A 23406-nucleotide genomic window follows, 5' to 3' on the forward strand; every position below is an offset into this window, starting at 1 on the left:
ATGCATTTTGAATAAAAGATCTCTCCCTTCCCCTTACATACAACTGCATATCATTATTTAGGTGAATTCTCTCAAATGAGATGCCAAATAGCTTGTTTTGTTATTCCCATTGCTATTTAGACATGTACACAGAAATCATCATTCTCATAAGCTTATGACTTAAATATTTTGGGTTAATAATTATATGTGGCAAGCATTCACTCATTTATGAATCATATGTATTATATATAACCTGTATAACATTACAGTCTCAATATCTCATATTTATATTTGAAATACACACTGAACATTAATTCACCCCAATGCTTGAAATAAAAGTCAAAAAATCATCTTCCACAAAGTAAAAATTATATCACATGAAGTTGTATTTCAGGTACAACTCTGAGCACCACTTATATTTAAAACATCATCTCTAACTTTATATAGGCACAATATACAAATTTCTTTTACTGCAAAGGCTTTTTACTGAAATGGTCTTGAAAGAAAACAGAGCTAATTTTTTAAAAATAATGAACATTTTCCTTGCCATTTAAGTTTATTTCTATATAAACTGATCAAGGAATTTATTTAACTTATTGATGCGTAACATAATTTTATTAAAACATTTAATAAAACATAACATGAATCTTTAAATATTTAAGAAACTTTGTCATTCAAATTTAACAGTCATCTCTTAAAATTAAATCAATATAAACTGGCAAATAACATCACAAATGATTTTTTTAAATGGCCAAATCATTTCCCTCTACTCATCCTCTAAAACACTGGGATGTTTTTTTTTTATTGTTTTTAAAAAAGAGGAATTCATTATAAAGAATGTTTTTCAGGCACTATTACAGATTTTATTGTGTAAGTAAGGCATTATTTTCAGAATAAACATTGTGTGATAATATACTATATTCTCCATGAAAATTTACAAATCACATGGCACTTCAAGTTTGTTTTACTCAGGAAAAAAAATCACTTGTCTGCAGCTGGCAGATTCTGCACAGCTGTCATCTCTGATTTTTCTATGTTCCTTTACCCAAAAAAAGAGTCAAAGTGGGTATATAGAGGTTGAGGCTGCTTAGCCCAAGAAAATGGCCAGTAGTGTGCACCTTTTTCCAGGCCCTTGACCTTTATGCACCTGGGAAAAGACCCCAGGAGACAAAATACAGAAGAATGATCATAATGACACAGAAGGATCACTATGTTCAAGAAAAGCAGGGGCCTCGTCAGCTTTTAAAGAGAATTTATTCTATGCTAAGGTTCATCCTTTTACTGGAGATCAGTAGACACCCACAAAGAAGAACTACAAAATTCTTTTCAAATAAGTATTATTTAACACAACATGCTAATTTAATATGTTGATAACACATTAGACTAATCACCTTTTTTAGAATTTAATGTCTCCAAGCCATTAAAATATCAATTTTCATATTAATTCAATGCACAGAATCATAAAAACACAAAATTATAAACCTATTCATACTATCATCTTGTCTACATAGTTCAATTAAATAAACCAAATTTTTATAAAAGGAACCAATTGGGTCCTTCAAGTTGTTATAACAGATAATTGCCAAACAATCAATGTATTACACAAAGGGCCAGTCAGTTCAGTTTTTAAGTGCTTATTTCATAAGCTAGTTGTTTGGGGTCATTTTAATAACCGAATCCAATTAATAAGGAGGTTATCAAATTATGTTGTGGTGACCAACTTACATAGTCGATTAAGCTAGATATATATAATTCATAGAAATAAGACAACAAAAATATATGGTTGAGAGTCCAAGTGTCAGCACTGAAATGTTGGGAAAGGCATTTTCAATTCCTTTGTTAAATCTAAATCCTCTGTGTAGATTGAAGGGAGAAAGCACTTTTATCTAGGCTCAAGTTTTCTGCTAAGAAACAAGAAAGGTTTGGACTAAGTGCTCTAGGAAGTCCCTTCTATCTCTTATGTTCTCTATATTTTAATCATGACAATAGGGATTTATAATAAGCTTTAAGGAAGCTGAATTTGGAGATTTTCTTTGAGAAACTGAAAAATAGATTAACAACATTCACATAACAGATTTAGGTTATTTTGCTAGGTTTCTGTTCTGTGAGTTAAAAATTACCACCAAATTTTAGCTTTTTGATATGTGGGATATGAAGAGAAGGAATAAAATATTCATTTATCACATGAATGCAATCATTTTTATTTTGAAGGAAAGTCAGATTTCTATTGATAACACTTAGCTGATCTTAATATATGAATAAATTACCAAACAAAATGTGGGCCACTTTCATTTTAGTTGGAAGAATGAGGGGAAAGGCTTAAACATTTTAGAAATGAAGAGATGTTTTCCTTACACTCCCCATACCATTTCATCTGTTCATCATTTTACTTAATCCATGATAATGTTTTTAAAAAATACATATTTTATATTTATTTTACATAATTAATAATAATAATTATATAATTATGAAGAAATCCTGAATTTTATTCATTTAGAAGTAAAAAGAAGTGAAACTATTTCCCTGAGTATCCTTTTGTACTTGGTGCCAAACTAAAAGATGGAAAATTTATATTTCAATTATCAGTCCAAAATATTTTAAAATTTTCCTTCTACATGGAACAAAATACTATTCTTCTATTTTAATGGCTCTAGTTTCATGCTTTGCACTATTTACAACACATGAATTTGTGTTGTTTTACATTATTGATGTGTTTCAGAAAATGTTGATGGAAATTCAAGTTTTGTAAATAAAATTCTATTACAAACACACTAATAGAGCTCCCTGCTTAAAGGAAAGATTCTTGTGGCTCTTATGTAAAGAGAAAAACTATTTTAAAGGTAAATCATCACCTCTAGATTTATTGTTGTAGTTTTTAAAGAAAAATAATAACAAGGCATATCTGTATTTGGAAACCTTAAATTCCTCAGAAATCTCAATATGATTTTGCAAATGAAATGAGAAAAGCTCTTTAAGAACTCTTGTTTCTTGGATTTATTCAGTTTTATCTTTCCTGAGAAATACACAAGTATCTAGCACCCTGAGAGCTGTGAAAAGAATATTCCCTTCCTTTTTTTGTTTTGCTCAGGCTTGTTCTTTCTGCCTGTAATGTTCTTCCTCATTATTATTGCTTTTTGAAATTATATCCTATCATCCAAGGCGCAGTTTAAATACTACTTCTCCACAAATTTTATTTGATTGCCTCCAGTTGGTAGAAAACTCTCCTGTTTCTGGATTCACAAAACAATTGCTTTGAGAGATAATATGATGTAGTGGATAGAAAGATGGCTTTGTGTCCAGGAAAACTTTATTCAAGTCTAGGCTTTGACAAATAATGACTATATGGCCTTGGGTGAGTCACTGAGCTTGCTGACACTATAGGCTACTCTAAGGCCATAAATCCTAGAAAAAGTGCCAATCTCCATTTGTAGCAGAAGTTTCCTCAACTGGGAGTTCCATAAATTGGTGAAACCACAATTATAGAGCCTGTTCCATATAGAAGTTTTCACATTCTACTTTAAACCATATGTTCATTTAGAGATCAGGGAGTGTATAGTAGAAAGGGCTCTGATTATAATGATGTAGGGCCTGTGACTTTGGGCAATATACTTCTTTGAACCCCAGTTTACTAATTTGTAAAATAAAGGAGTTATAAAAGGGGAGGCAGCTAGTTGGCACAATGGATGGAGCACCTGCCCTGGAGCACATTGGTCCTCGGTTCAAATATGGACCCCCAATACTTCCTAGCTTTGTGACCCTGGGGAAGTCACTTAACATCCTTTATTTAGCCATTGCCCTCCTGTCTTAAGAGGTATTATCAAGACAGAAAGTAAGATGTTTTTTTAATTACATACAATAAAGGAGCTGGACCCAATGGTGATTGATTTTTCTGTTTAGATCATTCATATTTTATTTATTTTCATAGCCCTTCTCCAGTACTTACTGCAGTGCTTTGTGCTGAGTTAACATTTAGTAAATTTTCAATGTGTTTCTGAGCATTTGTATTATTTTGAAACAATCTAATTCTTTCACTAAGTTGTCAATATGCAAAGAATTACAAATTAATGAAATAGCACAATAGAACTCTCTAAAATAAGGGCTCTCAGCCTTTTTTGTGTTAAGGTCTTGTGAAGGAAATAAACCCCTTTTGTGGACTTTAATGTCTATATTTATAATTGAGCTATTATTATGTGCCATTTTTATAAAGGAAGGAAATACAACAATTCTTGCTTTGTTTGTTTGCTCTTTTTACATCCTTACCTTCAATCTTGGAAGCAATACTAAGTATTGGCTCTAAGGCAGAAAAGCGGTAAATGTTAGGCAATGGGGGTTAAGTGACTTGCCCAGGGTCACACAGCTAGAAAGTATCTGAGGCCAGATTTCATCATAGAACTTCCTGTCTCTAGGCCTGGCTCTCAATCCACTGAGGCATCCAGCTGCTCCTGGAAATTCAACATTTCAAGTGAAAGTTAGAGATAAAAAATCTAATTCTTTCTTCTCCAAAAACATAGAGCCCTGTTTTAGATTCATTTAAAAAAAGACTCTTGAGTTACTGGAATTTATATCTGCTGTAGAATTCAGAATACAGAGGAGAAACTCAGGCACATTATAGATCATGTTCCACTGATCACAACCTCCATTCCAAGTAAGTAGGAAACCCATCTGATTTGGCTTTCAGTCTCACTGAGAAAATGTGTCTGAACTTAAAAATCAGAGATCTTCTCCCATTACTGAAGTTTAAGAATATACAATTCTTCTGATTTGAAATCCGAGAAGTGAAAGGAGTATAGGAGCAGCCATTTAAGATTCTAAGAACAGTGACTTGTAATCAGTTTCAGAGATATCTGACAGTATTGCACAGGTTTTTAAGTATAGCTTTGTGACCTTCTTCACTTTTGCAATTTTCAGACAAAGTTAGGGAAAGTGGTAGAATATGTTCAGGGTGCTTGAAGGCTTAAACTAGTCTGAATTTTTAAAATCAGCATGCATTTTCCTATCAAAATGTGAGTGTAAGTTGTTAGCCCATTGCTCAGAACTGAATGGCAAGAATCTTCCCTTCCTATTATGAGCTCCAGTAATAGGAAGTGTTTATTACAGTTCCTCTGGGGAATCCTCCGTCTTTTCGTTGCCCACGCAGAGGGGACAGCATACTCCTTTCGCCATTTGTGGATGGAGGCACTCTGCCGGAGGGCAGGTCTTCATCGTACATGTCACCTGACCATTCTGAAAGGGAAGGTTAAAATATTAACTGTATGTTTCTGACACAGAGACATCTAGAGTAATGTAGACCAGTTTTTACATGTAAACAAGCATTTTCTAGAACTCTACAGTCCCCATCCCCACCCCTCTCTCCTGCTGCCACTAAAATCAAAATAATTTAGGGTATAATCCTATATGTGTAACAGGAGAATATATTCACTGTAACTTTGACAACCCACTAAATGAATTACATATTATGAGTTATCCACTGGAAACAGGGCACTTCGCATCAGAAAGAAATACTACATCTTCCAGAAGAAAAATCAATCAGCCAACAAGCATTAGTTGATTTCATGCTTTGATAAATGTCTAATTTTTCATATAAATATTGACATGGATGATATAGAAATAAACTCATTAGGAACAAATTGCTTCCACCACCTCCCCGTACAGTGTTAAGTGGGGGTGAAGATGATAGAAAACATTTACATATTGCCTTAAGGTTTACAACATATTTTACACATATTATCTTCCTTGATCCTCATGAGAAGTGTGTAAATTGGGAGCTATTATTATATCCCCATTTCAGAAATGTAGAAACAGAATTTAAAGTAGCTTTTCCAAGGTGGCAGCGCTACTATGTTTCTGAGGTCACATTTGAAATTGGTTCTTCCTCAATAGAAATGCAACATCACTTGCTAGGATAAGGAGGGAACAGGACAATGGAGAAACAAGATATCAAACTTGTGTGGAAGGAACATTATTAGCCTACTGCATGTCTCAAGTGATGGCGATGTAGGGACAGGAGGGAAAATTGCTGTCCCCCAAAGACCTAGACAGAATGATTTTCTTTGTTGTTCTTCTGAGGTGAATTCCCACATCATGGGGAGTTCTTGTTCCGAACAAGGTAGACCAGCCACAGACGTAGCAGTTAGACATGAATGTGAAGCAAATCTGTAACTTCCTCTGTGCTTACCACAGAAATTACACCAGTGTTTCCTTTATTGACTTTTGAGCATTTTAGTCAAATGTTTCTAAAGACTGACAGGGAGAGATGTTGTCATTTGAAGGCAAGCTTTTCCCTAATGTCAAAAGCAATCATTTGAGATGTAGACTAAACATCCTTGTAAGCACACAATTTTATTTTATTTTTTAATTCTATTTAATTAGATGATTTAGAATAATTTTCTATGGTTACAAGAGTCATGCTTCTTCCCTCCCCTCCTCCCACCCCACTCCCAAATCTGACTCGCAATTCCACTGCGTTTAACATGTGCCATCGATCAAGACCCATTTCCTTATTATTAATACGAGGGTGATCTTTTAGAGTCTGCTTTCCCAGTCAGAGCCCCACAGACCCATGTGTAAGTACACAATTTTAAAAGAATTAAACTCAGTATCTAAGTATGGAAATAGCATAGTATAGTATTTATTTGTATCCTAATCATTTTTCTTCTTGTCATTACAAATTTCACAAATGTACTTTTCTGCCGAATATTCTTGCTTTCATTTTGAGTAGTTGCTTATCCCTAGAAAACTATCTCCTCAGTCGAGGTTTATGGCAAAAAGAACTCAGGAATAATTAATCATTGAATCAGAATTTAGAAAGTGAATTGAGCAAATAAGCAGTTATGTGTTTCATTTTAAAAGCAATGTGTCTAGAAAAGCCCAAATCCATTTGATTGTGAACTCCATTAATCCTTCCCTACTTCCACTGAATAAGCAGATTCAACAATTTTCATTGTAAATAGAGTATGTAGTTTTTTTAAAGTACAGAATTAAGACTATTAGTACAAGAAAGAGAATGAAGATGGTTTGTGGGAATAGGAAGAAAGCAGCTTAGCTAATAGTCACATAGAATATGCCAATTTCTCTCTCATGACAGGGCTTAAACTAGGACTAATCACACATACCACATGTTCAGAAGACAGCATAAATTGGGAGAGATGGAGGGGCAGGGCAAAGGGAGGGGGAAGAAAGAGAGAGGGAGAGCATCCTACCATAGGTCTGTGCCATCAGTCAGGGTACCCATCAAAATCAAAGTTTCTGGGATTCTCACATTAACTCTTTCATCATCCAAAGCCAGTCTACGTGAAGACTAAAAATCCAATGCTTTTCGGGGGGTGGGGAGAGGAGCAGCACTGGACAGTAGACAGAAGTATGTAAAGAGTGATCTTAGCCTTAAGCATTGAGCACTTACCCTTTTGGCTCACTACAGTAATAGGAAAATCATTGATCACTCCGAACTTGGACTGACCTTCAAGAATATTCCTGAAATCTGCTTCAAGGCACACAGTTTCAAGAAGAAATTCTTCCTAGTACTTCAACTGGCAGGAAACCAGAGGGAAAATAGAGGGAGGCGGATGAAAGAACTTGGAGCCAAACGTACCTTACAGATACAGCTAATGCAGTCTTCTTTCATCCAGTGTTCATTGTCCCTCCGATGAATTCTATTATCATCCATGCATCCCTCCTGCCTCAGGCGAGCCTCCAGCTTGTTTATCTGAATAAGGAGGTGGAAGGAAAGGAGGCAAAAATAAGGAGTAGAGAGAAACTAAGCTGATGAATAACATGGTTTAATGAAATACTACAAACGCTCTGTAAGCACAAGCCTAGGAGGCATAGGAAACTTCAAAGCTACACCTCATTTTTCTTTAACGCTTTCATTCCAAAGATAACAAACCAGGATCTCCACATATCTATATTCCTAAACAGAACTCCAACTGTTCTATATTTCTGAGTAGTGAACCCATTATAGGAAAGTGTTAACATAAATTCTAAGGGTTCCAGATTTTAAAAAAGCAGGAATTAAATTATAGGTCCCACCCTTTCCCCCTACAATATCAGCAGCATCAGAAATAATAGACCAACAAGTTGCATCAGAACAACAATAACAACCAGAAAAACTTCTGACATCTTTTGACATTTTGTTATATGTGTTCTCATCCACTGTCCCAAACCTCCCCTCTCCCTAAGACCAAAAGTAATATAAAATAAGCAGTGCCTGTGCTATCAGGCATATGGAAGAAAACACATCATTTATATGAGAGAAAAATTCATCAAGGACACAAAGAAGGGTATGCTTCACTCTGCATTTAGTCTACCAATTCCTTCTATGGCTATGGATAGACTTTTTCAGTATGAATCCCTTGGAGATGTTCTTGATCTTGTCCTTGATTGCTGATAATAATTAAGTCATTCCCAGTCAATCATTGTATATTATTATAGTTTCTGTGTACAATGCTCATGTCATTTTGCATCACTTCATATAAGTCTTTCCAACTTGTTTTGCATTCATCTTGTTCATCATTTCTTATGTCACAATAGTGTTCCATTACAATTCTATATCACAACATTTTCAGTCATTCCCTAATTAATGAACATCCTTTCAGTTCCCCGTTATCTTCCATCCCCAAAAGAACTTCTATAACTATTTTTGCACACTTATTTTTCTTCCCCCTGTATCTTTGATCTCTCTGGGATACAAATCAGTGGCATTGCTGGGTCAAAGGGCATACACAGTTTTATGACTATTTCGGCACAGTTCAGATTGTTTTCCAGAATGGTCGGGCAAAAAAACACATTTAACTGCATCTTTTAGAAATGGCTTGAACTTAAAAACTTGATATCATTAAGCTGGAATCCAAAATTTATACAAAGTTTATAGAAGGTTTCTTGAGGGAAAAGCACCTTTCTGTCAATAAAATCATTTCCTTTTTTAAGATGATTTTTAAAGATGATAATTAGATCTAGCAATTTTAAAATATGAAACAATATTTATTTTAAAGGATTGATTTAGTTCATCAACTATTTGTTCTATGCAATAGTTGAAAATAAAAACCTGAGAGTACAGAAACTTTGCCATAGAGTCAGATTTTTTTCCATGGCTTCCAGCTTTTCTTTACTCCTCAGTGTTTCCAAAGCCCTCTAGAGACACGTGGGAGACTGGGGAAAATTTTCATATTCCAAAGCCAATTCAGGGCTAAATGGGTAAAATAAAATGAGTAAAAGGAAATGGCAAATGACTTCAATATCTTCACCAAAAAAAGTCATGGATATGGTAAGATTGTATCCTCTACTTTCATCTGCCCCTTGTTTTCCCTCTTTCTAATCTCACAACTTTCCACCCTTCTAATGGTTGTATTCTTCTAATACAAAGACACTGACTCATTTATAGGGTATTGGGTTCATGGAGTGTTAATTCAATTCTTTTCTTTTCATGAGACTTCAAGTTTCCCTTAATTCTTTAATCTCTTCATTCCTTTTGATTCCTTGATGATTTCTCTTTATTTTTTCTTTTGTCATGTAGGTCAAATATTCTTTTTTTATAAACAAAAATCTATTGAACTTATTTCATTAGTCTCTTCTTAGTAATTTTACCTCTTTCAAATCCCAGGTAAATCCCACTTTCTTTTAGTATGTGACAGATGCAAATTTTACACCCTTCAACTCTAAAGATCATATAGAAGCCATGAATACAGAAATGGTGTTATTACTGGAGATAGCAAATTGAACTGATAAGGTCATTGGTATCAGAAGTCAGAGGATATAGGTTCACACTCAAGTTATGTTATATACTATCTATGTGGCTTGGATCAAGCTTGTTAAGCTTCAAAGCAAAATGAGAGTTTGGGGGTTGGATAAACGCCAAGGGAAATTTCAGTTAAAGTTCCTGATTCTGATCCCAAATGCCCCAAATTGAACCTAATCTGTCTTCCACTAACATATGGGTTGCAAAAGAATTACTTGTTCAGTAGTTCAAAAGATGCAAGAACATTTCATCCCTGTGTCAATCTCCATTTAATAATCCTTTCCAGACATAGTTGAGATTGGTCCTTTCAGGATTATCATCTATCCCATGAGCAGGATTTACTGGAAGATATTTCAGCTTGTTAGACCTTTCCAATGCTTATATATATTTTGATCCAGCTTTTTATGTCAGAAAATCAGAGGAAGCAGGTTGGGGGATCAAAATCATTAAGAAATAATGTAAAGGAACAACTGTCAAAAATTCATATCTATTGCATGTGGGAGATGTGCATAGACAGCAGTATATTTGAAAAAGATTTTGATGTTTTGGTTGGATTGCCAGTTCACTAAGCATCTGTGGTATCATACGCCAGTCAAAAAATTTAATACACACTTAGGGAATATTGATAGTGACCTTTTGTCCAGGCCCAAAGAGTTAAGTTCCACTGAACTCTGTCCTGGTCATTAAAAAAAAAAAAAAACTTTTTTAAAAAGATAGACCAAGTTCCAGTTGTCACATTTTAGAAAGGTTATTGATAACCAAGAGAGTATCTTTAGAAAAACATTCAGGAAAGTGAAATACCTCAAGAGAAAATCATTTAAGAAATAGTAGGAAAAATGGGGATTTAGTGCCTGGGAAAAGAGAAGAATATTGGGAAGGAGTACTGAAACAATTTGCATTTGGAAGGAAAAATAAACTCAAAAGAAGAAAGAATTAGAAACATTAGGTAGAAGTTTTTAAAATACCTGATGTAATAAGGGGGGAAAAACACTCTTCTAAACATAAAAGCTATCCAAAAGAGGAAGATTGCCTCAATAAATTTCACCTCTTTGTAAGTATTTAAGATTTGTTGGACACTTTGTGGAAGAAATTATTGTTAAGGTACAAGTGGGACTGATGTTCTCTCAGAATGTTTTTAATTCATAAAATAAAAGTTTATAAAGGAAATAAATCATGTTCAAATAGATATAAAATATATTTTTATTATTTTAAAATTTCTCAGACATTAAGTTAAGGAGCTCTATTTACAACATGAAAGATTCTATGATTCTGTAAATCAAAATATCATCACCACTAACTATTTTGGATTTCAATTCTTTTACGTTTTGTTATTATTAATGGAGATAATAATCTTTACCCAGTACAGATTGTGACTCTACTACACTTTAGAAATGAACTTCATGAAATCCAGTAGCCATCTTATCAAGTTTTCTTTAGGAAATACAGTGGTTGGATACTATATTCATTACTCTGCAGCTAAGTGGGTGATAAGTTTAAACTTGGATGACTTTTTCTCAAATGACTTATATTCTGTCCTTCACATATTCAAAGCACTTCCAGCCTAAAATGCATCCCCTGACATACTGTTTCAGAATGAATCTAGTCCCCTTCGTGACATGAAGGATTGCCAGATGAAGTTTCAGTTGGAGTTTTTATGGGGAAAATGCTTTTTTATCCCACTAAATTTTTTTTTCAAAAGATAAGGCAACCTTCTCCACAAATAAATTACCAGGAATACTCTTAACACATGACATACTTTAAATTCACTATAAGCACATTTTCAATATAAAGAGAACATACCCTGTTAAGAGTATCCCCTAATGGCCATGGCATGATATGTAAGGTCAAAGTTAAACAGTGGGGTTTTGAAGGAAATAGCAGAGGGGGTCACAGGAGCAGATGAGAATAGATGCTTCAGTAATGACACTCTAGTCAAGCTCCCAGATTTTTCTACTTATCTACTAAATTACACTTTAGGGAGGAATCATAATATTAACTCTTAAAGGAGGGTATGTAACACTGGAAAACTAAAAATGTGGCTGAGAAATAAATAAACAGAATAATCTTGAAGGTGGTAAGATAAGTAATCATATGGCCAAAGTTTGTCTATGACTTTTGGCATTTCATTCAATGTAGAATGCTTCTTCATATAATTTTCTTTCCTATCATAATAGATGCACAATTGTTTTTATTTTAATGAGTAAATGTTGTTTAAAATTACTTTCCCTCTTGTTATTAATCTATTACCAAACTGATTTTCTAAAGAAAAAAAATTGTTCTCTAACTAAATTGATAATCAGATATACTATATTTGATAATACTTTAGGATAACTAGATTCACTTAAAGTTTTTAACATTATGTCTTTATTTGCCTTTCTAGCACAATAAAGATTTACCTAAAAATTGCTTCATTAAAAAGTTATTATAAAGGAAATTTTCCTTTAAATTGAGAAATGTTATGAAGCCAAGAAGATGACAACAAAAGATTTTGCCCAGGTTAGGGTGGGAAAGGACAAGACATTTATCATTCTTATAAGATAATATTTAGCATAGTTTATATAAATCTAATTACTTAAGTTGTAATAAAAGATAATATTTGGTATCATATACCCCTTTATTTCAATTCAATTTGACAGATTTATTTTTTAAGCTTCAACTATGGATAATTTAACCGGTGTAGTGTAGTAGCTACAGTATGCCTCTGATATACCATTTATATGATCTTGACAAAACCACTTCTTATTGACACAGGTAACATCAAAGACTCCAAGTTACTCCTTCTACTCAAACCAGGCAGACAGGTCCCTAGGCCATTCTTGGGTCTTTGCCCTTTGATTCCATGACTACTTTCCTTAAATTACAAGGATTTTCATTATTAATATTATACTCACCCAGATCCTCATTATTAGTCAACTAAGAGGACATAGTTCTCAAGGCTAATGGAAATTGACCTTTCTTTAGATGTCTATCAGAAACTAAACCACTTCAACCTTCTGGGCCATAAGTTACTGGCTTCTTTTCAGTGACTTCCTATCAATTGGTCCTGAAAGCTATATTTAAATTTTAATAATAATAAATACTGAAATGGATGTATAATCATTATCAACATGTTTTCCTAGGATCATGACCTTGCCACTCCCCACTTTCAGTTCCTAATAATTTGGTGTAATGTGTTAATATTTGCTAAGTGCTTGGCACCTAGTAGGTCCTTAAAATGTTTATTTCCTTTATCAGAATACATAAAATAAATCTATGGAGTTCTTCTATCATTTTTCAAATGTCTTTATTTGCTAATTTTCATCATAATGTAATGTAGACGTTTTTTAGGAGAGCAATCACATACTTTCATACAGAAGACATCTTAGAAAGAGAAGTGAACTGAGTGGTTTGATTGTCTTTCAAGCTGTAATCCAATTGACACAAACACTAAAATGATATGATTCATTTTTTTTCCTTTTGTCACAGCTCAGATACTTCAACAGGCCTATTCATTGTGACCACCACTGTGGTTCCACAATAAACATGAAATCACGACATGTCCAGTTGTTCACAGCAAATACAACTGGTTGATCTGGTTCAAAATGGTCTCATAATTGTAGGTCACAGATGACTAACACTGCAGTTAGAAAGAATGCTTTTTTTATATATGAGAATGCTAAAGTAAAAAATAATAATAAAATGAAATATAACCATGGAGTAAATCATTAAAAAAAAGAATCCAATATGCAGAGTACTAGCCACCTAAATTTTCACTCAGGTGTTAGCACACAATAGAGGAATGTGTAATGGACCATTGTGGGTCAATTGTTCAAGTCATTTCATCTTAATGGACCTCATTTTTCTTTCCAGTAAATAGAGTATTTAAAAGTAGGTGATTTCTAAGGTCTCTCTTAGTGCCTACCATGATCTCTTGCATATAATAGGCTCTTAATAAATATTTGCCAAAATAATAGAATTTATAGAAACTCAAACTTTTAAAGGAACTCGGAAGTCATCTAACCTGCACAGTCACATACACCTGGGTAAGAGTCCCATCGATAACACCCCTAGTAATAGATTATCTAACCAGTGATAAGAAGTTTACTAAGTTCCAAGATCTACTTCTCCACTTTGAGACAGCTAGAATTGTTAGGAAAATGTCAACTTGAAGATGAAAACCAAAATCTGCCTTTATAATTCTGATTTATTATTTATAGTTCTTTCTTATGGGACCCAGGAGAACAGAACTCATCTCTCTTCCAGTAAAAGACATTCAAATATATGAAGACATTTATTAAATCTCCCACCTAAGTCTTCTCTAGAATGAACATTCTTGGTTCTTTCAATTGATCCTTATGCTTTTGGGATCCATAATTATCAGTTACCCTCCACAATTCAACAAATAGTTATTAATGGTCTAACTACTAGGAACATAAAGTTAAAACATAAGGAAACAAAAAGAAAACCCATTAATTAAGAAGCAATGACAAAAGACAAATATTAGAATGTATGTGGGAAAATGGGGACACAAATATACTTGGTAGAACTATGAAAAAATTCAACCATTTTGGAGAGTAATCTGTAATTATGCTCAAAAAGTTATAAAAATTGTGTATACCTTTTGACCCAGCAATAACACAATTTGGTTTATTTCCTAAGGTGATCAGAGAAGAAGGAAAAGAACTTCTATATACTAAAATGTTTACAGAAATTCTTTGTGGTAGCAAAAAACTGGAAATTGAAGGGATGTCCATCAAATGAGTAAGTAAGTTGTGGCATATGATTGTGATGAAATACTACAGAAATGACAAACAGGTTAATTTTGGAAAAACATGTAAATTATCAAGAGTGAAATGAGCAGAACCAAGAGAACAGAAGAGAATACAACGATAAAAATAGTGTTTTGAAGAATGACTTGGGTATATCCACCTTCATAGAAAGAACTGATAAATAGAAATTAATAAGACATAATTTTAAATATACATATGCCTTTTTGTCAAATGATACCTCCTTTAATTGTAGTAGGGGAGGAAGAGAGGGAGTTAACTGCATATTATAATGTAAGAAAAAATACATTTGAAAATAGTGATATTTATAACTAAAAACCATGCTACATATATAATCTCTCCAAGGCAGAGTCCAGGAGGTATTATTCTTTTCAATTTGAGCACTAAAAGAAGACATTAGCTTTTTAAAAATTGTCATGTCATAGTATTGGTGTATTTCAAAATTATTTTGTTATTTTCATTTTTAATAGAAAAGCATAAAAATGGGTAGTGAGAGGAATTGTGAATTTATTTGATTAGGGAACTTTCAGGGGAGTTAACCCCTTCTAACAATATAGGTTGGCTCCATATTTGAAACAACCAATTTTAGGATAGTGCCTAGAGCCCTTAGAGATTATGTGACTTGCCCAGGTTCACACAATCAGTATATATCATAAAGTCAGAGGCATATTTAAGCCCATGTCTAGCTAGCTTTGTAGTTAATTCTATATTCTCTAGTATAGTATAGTGCCCAATGGGCAAGTCCAAGGTGTAGCTTGTTTTGATGCTTATAGGAATGGTTTGTGAATTTTAAAATTAAATTTTGTTGCATTTTAAAATTTTAAAAAATCTTAACTCATCAACCATACAAAAATGGGTAGAGTTTCATGGAATATGCCAATCCTTCCTCCAAGGTGTATTGCTTTTCTTTAATAGACAAAGTGTACTTTTAACAATTAAGGTTCTAGAGAGAACTGATATTAAAAGAAGATTCAGTTTCTATTAGTATTCAAATGCAACTGAATTTGTTCTTTTGCCTTTGTCCTGCATAAAGTTACCTGGGAGAAAAATGTATAAAATATCTTTCATTGTCAATTCAAAATGAATATTGAACATTATAAGATCAATAAATCAGGTCTCACTATTCACATATTCAAGGTTTCTATTAGTGTCTATTAAGCACATTGCTTCCTTGCACCAGGGACTCTATGTCATGTTCCTCAAAGAAACATGTTGACTTCATGAGCATGATTACTGAGACCTATAAATTCAGAATCCCTTTGGTGACAACTATGAACAAGGTTTCCATGAACATATTTGAGACCACTGAATTTTGAAGTTCAACATAAAAATCTGTAGCTTACTTCTGCAATGTGCCAGACACAAAAATAATGTTTTCCTCAATTAGCACTAGACTTAAATTGGCAAGATCTGAGTTTAAATAAACACTTACTAGCTGGTTGACTATGGACAAGTTACTTAATCTCTGCTTGCCTTAGTTTATCTGTAAAATGAGGTTAATAATAGCACCTACCTCTTAGGGTTTTGGGGATAGTTAAATGATATCTTCATGTTATAAAGGCATTTGCAACTAACTATCTTATTCATAATAATTACTGTTGAATACATTTACCAATTTACATAGAGAAAAATAAGATAGTCAAATAAACATTTTGCTATCAAAATTGTAGGTGTGCTTTCTTAAATCAACTTACATAGGTCTGTGATATCTTCTGGTGGGTTACTATGATACTTGCAGAGGTTCTCATTTTGTCCTTTGGTAAAAACTTAACATAGGATGAAAATATTTCCCTTATTATATTAATATCTTAATGATATCAGTGTAGAAGAATCAGTGGAAAGCCTGCATCATATCCATCTTAGATCCTGATATGATACTTAAGCTATTCTAAAGGATACTCAAGGTACTAGAGGTTAAATGCTTCACAAGATTTGAATACTGAGAGCTTTACATGGAGGTTATCTTATTTTTTAATCTAACTTTCTTTGTTTATTTGTTAAAGCAAAATATCTCCCTCCCTTCTCCCCATTAAAGAATTCATCATTTGACAAAAAAATATATATATATATATACACATATATGTACACACACACACACACACACACACACACACACATATATATATATATATAAAACTCTGACTCAATTATTTCTAAGTTCTTTCTCTGGAGGTAGACATATATAAGTCATTCTTCAAACAGTATTTTTGTTACTGTATATAATTTTCTCTTGGTTCTGCTTTTATCTTCTTGAGACAGATTCTTGGTATTGAATGCAGCATTCTGTCCCCCATCTCCATATTAGTATAGATCATCCCTCAAGTCTTGAATTCTTTCCTTGTCCACTATTGGTTCTTAGAATTTATACTTCTTTCACAACCTAAGTGCTTCACCATATTCAGATCCAGAGCCTTTTCAAATATTCTGTCTTTACTCCTCAAATTATCTTATAATTATTCATCTTTATGTCCTATAGCCCCTCAGAAAAGTAGGAAATTAGCCAGTAGAGTGGATAGAACATTTGACACTGAGTCAAGTGAGTTAAAATCAGATCTCAAATAGTTACTAGCTGTGCCACCCTGGACAATTCTTTTAACCTCTCTCAGCCTCTTTTCTCATCTTTAAAATCACATAAGAGTATCCACCTCACATGTTAGTTGTGAGGACAAAACGGTATTGTATTTCTAAAACACTTTGCAAACCTTAAAATATTACACAAGATCAAGCTGTTATTATTATTTTGATAGGGACTATTGTATTTTTTTGTCTTTGAACTTGTATTGCCTTTCATGGTGATTTTTCAAATAATGGGCACATATAAATGTTGGCTAAATTAAAATGAATAAAAACTGTTTCTTAAACTATTTCTGTCCTCCTTCTAGAAAGTTTTCTGAATGATTTCATCCTAAACTCTCTATGGGCTTGTTTTCTCCAGAACTTATTCTCTCTATTTTATTAAGTGAAATTGCTTACAACCCTCAATAATCAAAAAGTTTGGCAAATGCTAAATAATTACCATGAAGAAGTCAAAAAGAATCCCCAAATGGTCTAATATCAAAAAAAACTTGTACTCCTTTGTTCAAATCTAAAAGCCAAGGACACCAGTTCATAACATGAGCTCACTTGTAAAATAGAGGCCCTAAGCAAATTCTGAGCTGTGTAGTCTCAAAAACAATGAACATTAATTAAGGTAAAAATAAGCCAATGGCACATTTGCTGTGATCCTACTAAATAATATAGCCCCATGAGAGCATTTCTGGATGAAAATGCAAGAAAAACAATAAAATAGATATGAATTGGGATAAATGATCTGGCATTTCTATGGCAACCCATCCTCTTGTCAATAAGAGTGGAACCACCATATTTATACTCTTCCATCTTGGTGTAACTGCTTGGTGTACTCTGCCAGGAAGGGGCAACAACATGGTAAAAAACAAAACTGGAGAGGGGGAAAACTAGGTAGCTCAGGAGATTTAGAGCCAGGCCTACAGACAGGAGATTCTGGGTTCAAAACTGATCTCAGACACTTCCTAACTGTGTGACCCTGGGCAAGTCTAGCCCTCACCATATCTTCTGCCATGGAACCAATATTGATTCTAAGCTAAAAGGTAAGGATTAAAAAAAAATAAATAACAAAATTGTGAAAAATAGCTAAAGCTGAATAAGCACACATAGAAGAAATGATGCCAAAAATAATGTAAGTTTAAAGGCTTCTAGAAATTGATATCCCTGGTATTGCAAAAAAAGAAAATTCTCCCAAAGTAGAAAAAGCACAATTCAAACTATTTCCAAAAACAGATGACTGAGATATCAACATACTTCTGGCATATATTGCTTCTTTTCCTCTAACACTCTGATATCTAAATATAGCTATGACCCTATCAGTGTGAGCATTCTTCCAGATCACACTCACCCATGCCTGCCCAACCCAAGTAATTCCCAAAATAATAAAGGAATAAAGCAATTACCATTGGTTTACCACAGGGATTCAAGCCAATGTGTGCCTGAAAAGGGTCAGGGGAAATGGGAAGGAAGACTTTCCCAAATTCCTTTGACATTACAAGAATACTCATAGAGAATAGGGACTAAACTCAGCCATTATTCACTTTTATCACATAACTAACCCGTTTTCTTTTTGATCAATCATTTTATACCCTTTATTCATAACTGCTTTTTTATTTATATGTTTATAATATATTGCAATTTATTTATCCCCCCTCTTACCTCTAGATTGCCCTTCAGCTTTTACCACACTTTAATTTTTTTTTTAAACTATACTGGTTCATAACTCATTATCATATAATTTTCCTGGAGTACATTGACATTAAAAAGGTGGATATATGTTTCAGTAAGAAGGTGAAACCATTAAAGAACATTACAATTTCCCAAAGCAATCAAGGATGCTATTCTCCTCTTATTTATTTCTGAGTCTAATAAATCATACATTTTCAGTGACTGACAAATAAATTCATTGCTGAATGAGTCCTACAGTCTTCTATATAATAGTCTAGACAATAAGCTGATGGTAAAGGGATGATGATACCAAACCAAATTAAAATATAATTAGGAAATATTAAACAAAATAAAGAAAAAATTAATAGAACACAGGTAATATTGATATATGGTTTTCCAAGGCATTATGTAGCCCATAGATATGCTTATGTATGAATAGTGGCCCTTGTTTCTATTTTATTTTGATAGGGCTACTCTGGTTAATCAGCATTCTTCTTCTACTTATGTTTTGTTTTCCTCTAAGGATATATAAATTAAGTTCTTTTGTGTGAATATGGGCCTTAGTTAGGAAACTCTAATGTTCCAGAATTGTATTGTTATTATAATTAAAAGTAAAAAAAAAGAAATAACTACTGACATAATCCTGTTTTACATGATTATAATTTTAAATATTTTCTCATAAAAATAACCTATAAATACATTGGGGATTTTCATGATGAGGTAATTATATGGGAAGAATGAAGATGGTGTAAGCAATATTCTATACTACAAAAACTTTTTATCATAATACAACTGACTAAAAAGTGTAGAGAAGGTGATTTCAAACTGTACCTATCATTTATTGGTTATTAGAAAGGATTTGAATTAGAAATACAAAATATTATCCTAAATTCTCTCCCACAGCAAGGAATACCTTCCATGTGTAGATCAAAACTATGTAAAGATTTCTGAAAATGTTGTGGTTTATGATTGCAGTGGAATATTATTATGCCATAAGAAATGACAAACATGCTGATCACACAAAAAAACCTGGAAAAACTTACACAAAGTGATGCAAAGTAAAGTAAGCAGAACCAGAAGAACATTCTACATAGTAATAGCAATAAAGTGCAATCAAACTATGAACAACATAACTTTTATCATCAATGCAAGGATCTAGGGCAACTCCAAGGGACTCATGACAAAAACAGCTATCCATTGCCACGGAAGGAACTGCTATAGTTTGATTACAGATTGAAGTATACTATTCTTCATTTTATTTGCTACATGAATTTCTTTCTAGTGTAAACAATATATGTCTTTTTTCACAACTTGATAAATGTAGAACTATATACTGTATGATAAAACTTGTACAATCTATATTATATTTTGTGCTATCTTGGGAAATGGGGAGAGAAATGAGATGGATCACAAAATGTTAGGAAATGATTATTAATATTGTATCAACATGTAGTCTAGAAAAAATTTTAATTTAAAAAATATATGAAGATTCTTTGAAAATTATAATCACATGAATAGGATTATATGGTATTTCTCTCATCATTAATATCAAGCAAAGCATAAAATAAGGAAATATGGATTTCCTCATAACGAAGGGGTTTATAACTATTGGGGTCAAAATCCAGAACATATCTCAGGATGAAAGAGAATTCCCTATAGATTCTGAGGTTCTCTATAGTTGTTTCTGTCTTCAAATGACAGTGTGAATAAGTCCTGTATCATGGAAGAACATTTTTTCTTTCATCTATAAGATCTTTGAAAGCCATCCATGTATGTAAATCAAGTATATTGATTTTAAAAAGAGGCAGGACTTCAAAGATTATTTTCTACAGTAGAAGACATCTTCAAAATCAAACAATTATCTGAATAATATACAAAATATCACATTAATTTTGTGGTTTTTGTATGGTGAACCCACAAAGTAGGGAATCATCAAAATGGAAATATGTTTACCAAAGGTATCCATTATAAAGTATGGACTTGACAAATTTCCAAGAAAAAAGGGATTTCCTGTTTGTTTATAGAGATGGAATGACGTAGTGTATAAGAGGCAGCATGTGGATAAAGAATCAACCTTGAAGCTTTCTTGAACTGGGTTTAAGTTCTACCTGTGACATCAATTGTCTGTGTGGCTCTGGGCAAATCACTCTCTCAATTCAACCCTCAAAGACTATATTTTGCAGCAAAGATGCTAATCTGCATTGGAAAAAGTAGTTTACTTACTTAGGCATTCCCCCTCAGTAAATTCATAAGTCCAGTCCCTATTCCCTATTGTACTTACAAATAAAAATAAAGGAAAATACTAGGTCTTCTAAATGAGATCCATGATTTCCCAATAAAGACCAAGTTTTCAATCAAAATAAATAAAAATCAAGTGGATAAATAACTTATGTTGTCCAGATTATGACTTGGAGTTGAATGGAGAAAATACTACATCTGACTTTCTGGACTTGGAACCCTTTCCCCCTTTCTCTCCAACCTACTCTTTCCACCTCCATTTTTAAACCTCTCCTTTATGTTTTGTCTTCTCTCATTAGAATGTAAGCTCTTTTAGGATAGGACTGTTTTTTCATTTGTATTTTTCTCAGTGCTTAACACTATACATTGTATTCATTAAGTTCTGAATAAATACTACATTTATCTCTCTACAGATTATAATGAACTACATCCAAATTGAAAAAAGAGAAAAAAAAAAGGCAGGATCACCCTGGGAAATTGCTCAGTGCTTTTATTGCTTTGAAACTGTTTGCTGCCATGCTAAGTCATTTTTAAGACTATTATTTTTGTGATGACTTGATATGGCTACAAATTTTAGCACACCATGACCTGAAAATTATCAACAATGTAGGTGATTGAAAAGGCAATGAAAACAAACAGTTGGTCATAACAGTATATTACTAATAATGACTTGCACTTAAGAAATGATGTGAAAGACAATGTCAAGGACATGTTTGATCAGAGAGGGAAGAATACAAGTGAGACTCTAGAATCTTTGAATCTTGGAAATATGAAAAGAAACAAGATAATCTTCTAATGTGTTACGAATATATTTTATTCCAAAAATGAGAAGGTGTATATGAATTATAATGCTTCCTGCTCTTCTGCCTTCCTCTCCCCAAGTCTTTCCTCTTTAAAACAAAGGGTTTTACCCTTTTTGTGTATCATTGACCTCTTGGGAAGTCTGGTAAAACCTAAGGACTCTCTCTTAATATTAATGTTTTTAAATGCATAAAATCAAATATATATCATTATAAAAGAAATCAATTATATTGAAATACAGCTATCAAAGAAATCAAATTAAAACAAATAGTTTTGTTGTAAGGTCACTTCAGTTGTGTCTGACTCTTTGTGACCCTATCTGGGGTTTTCTTTGGCGAAGATTTTGGAGTGGTTTGCCATTTCCTTCTCCTGCTCATCCTACAGTTGACAAAATTGAGGTAAACAGGGTTAAGTGACTTGCCCAAGCTAATAAGTGCCTAAAGCTGGACTTGAATTTAAATTCTGGTCTTCCTAACTTTAGGTCTAGAGCTTTATCTACTCTATCACCTAGCTGCCTACATACATACATACATACATACATATATATATATATAGCCTGGTATATATTGAGCACTTTTTGAATGATGGATTGGAGTGGTAGAGAGAGTATTCACATCTAAGAGATCCTAGTTCCACTTCAATTTCCATGGATCTGAATATATCTATAGTTAGACAAATAGATGTACAGATGCCTATCTGTATTTGTGTATATATATACTATATATATATATATACACATAAATATATGTGTATATGTGTGTAGAGATGGATATATAGACAAAAAGCAAAATAGAAATTAGTTAACTTCATGCTCTGTATGATAATGATTAAATATATCCATTATTCAGAAATATTGTTAAGGAATAAATACTAATAATACCATATGATTTTCTTCCTTTTGTGTTGGCTAAAATGGGCATTAAACTATGCTTTTATTTACACAAACTAAACCATAATCCCCTGCAAACAACTATTTGCCCAATCCTGACATCATAGACAAAAGATTGCTTAGAATGCTTTCTTTATATTCTCTAGTCCAGAACTTGTGCGGAGTGGGTTTACTTCTAAAATATCTTATGTTCATTAGCAAAGTCAGTCTTAAATTAATAGATGATACAAAAAAATTCTACTTTGTTTGAATACAAAATTCTGGAGGGGGAGGAGGATATTCTTTCTTTATATTTGTGTTTATGCGTGTACAAACAAATACACAAAAGAGTAGGAAAAGTGGGCTTGAGATTTTGGGTTTTTTTTTTTTTATTTCTTGGTGTTCCTGCCTATCTCGGTTTTCTAAGCTCAAAATAAGTCTAATTACTCCAGCTATGCTACCTTAATCAGTTGCCATTGTATATAGGTTGGCAACCACCATAGGGAAGGTATACTTCTGGGGAGAGACTAAAATACCTCTTTCACAATTGGTCCTGAATCTTCTACTTCCTTTTGAAGTTGTACAAAAGTCACACTGTGCAAAACTGAATCAAAAGCTCCCTAGGCATAAACATTTAATCCATAACTCTTTCTCTGAGCCACTTGAGACAATACTTAGGCAGCACTACCCAACTGAACAAACCTTAACTTAGAGGAATTGTCTTCCTCATTTTGGCATCATCATGCTGCCTCTTGAGTACATAGTACTTTTTATTGCCAAGATCTTCACTT

General features: G+C 33.1%; 1 protein-coding gene across 2 annotated transcripts in view; it reads right to left on the reverse strand.

Moving 5' to 3' along the window:
- Positions 1–440: 440 nt before the first annotated feature.
- Positions 441–23406, reverse strand: part of PXDNL (peroxidasin like) — a 584754-nt gene continuing 561788 nt past the window's right edge. For both annotated transcript variants that reach the window (XM_007487140.3, XM_056823900.1), the window contains 2 exons: positions 7568–7681; positions 441–5202 (listed from right to left, as the gene is read on the reverse strand). In XM_007487140.3, the coding sequence (XP_007487202.2) occupies positions 5071–5202; positions 7568–7681 (246 nt within the window). In that variant the 3' untranslated portion in view covers positions 441–5070. The remainder of the gene's footprint in view (positions 5203–7567; positions 7682–23406) is intronic.

Source organism: Monodelphis domestica, chromosome 3 (assembly GCF_027887165.1).
Source record: "Monodelphis domestica isolate mMonDom1 chromosome 3, mMonDom1.pri, whole genome shotgun sequence".
In the NCBI taxonomy this organism is placed as follows: domain Eukaryota; kingdom Metazoa; phylum Chordata; class Mammalia; order Didelphimorphia; family Didelphidae; genus Monodelphis; species Monodelphis domestica.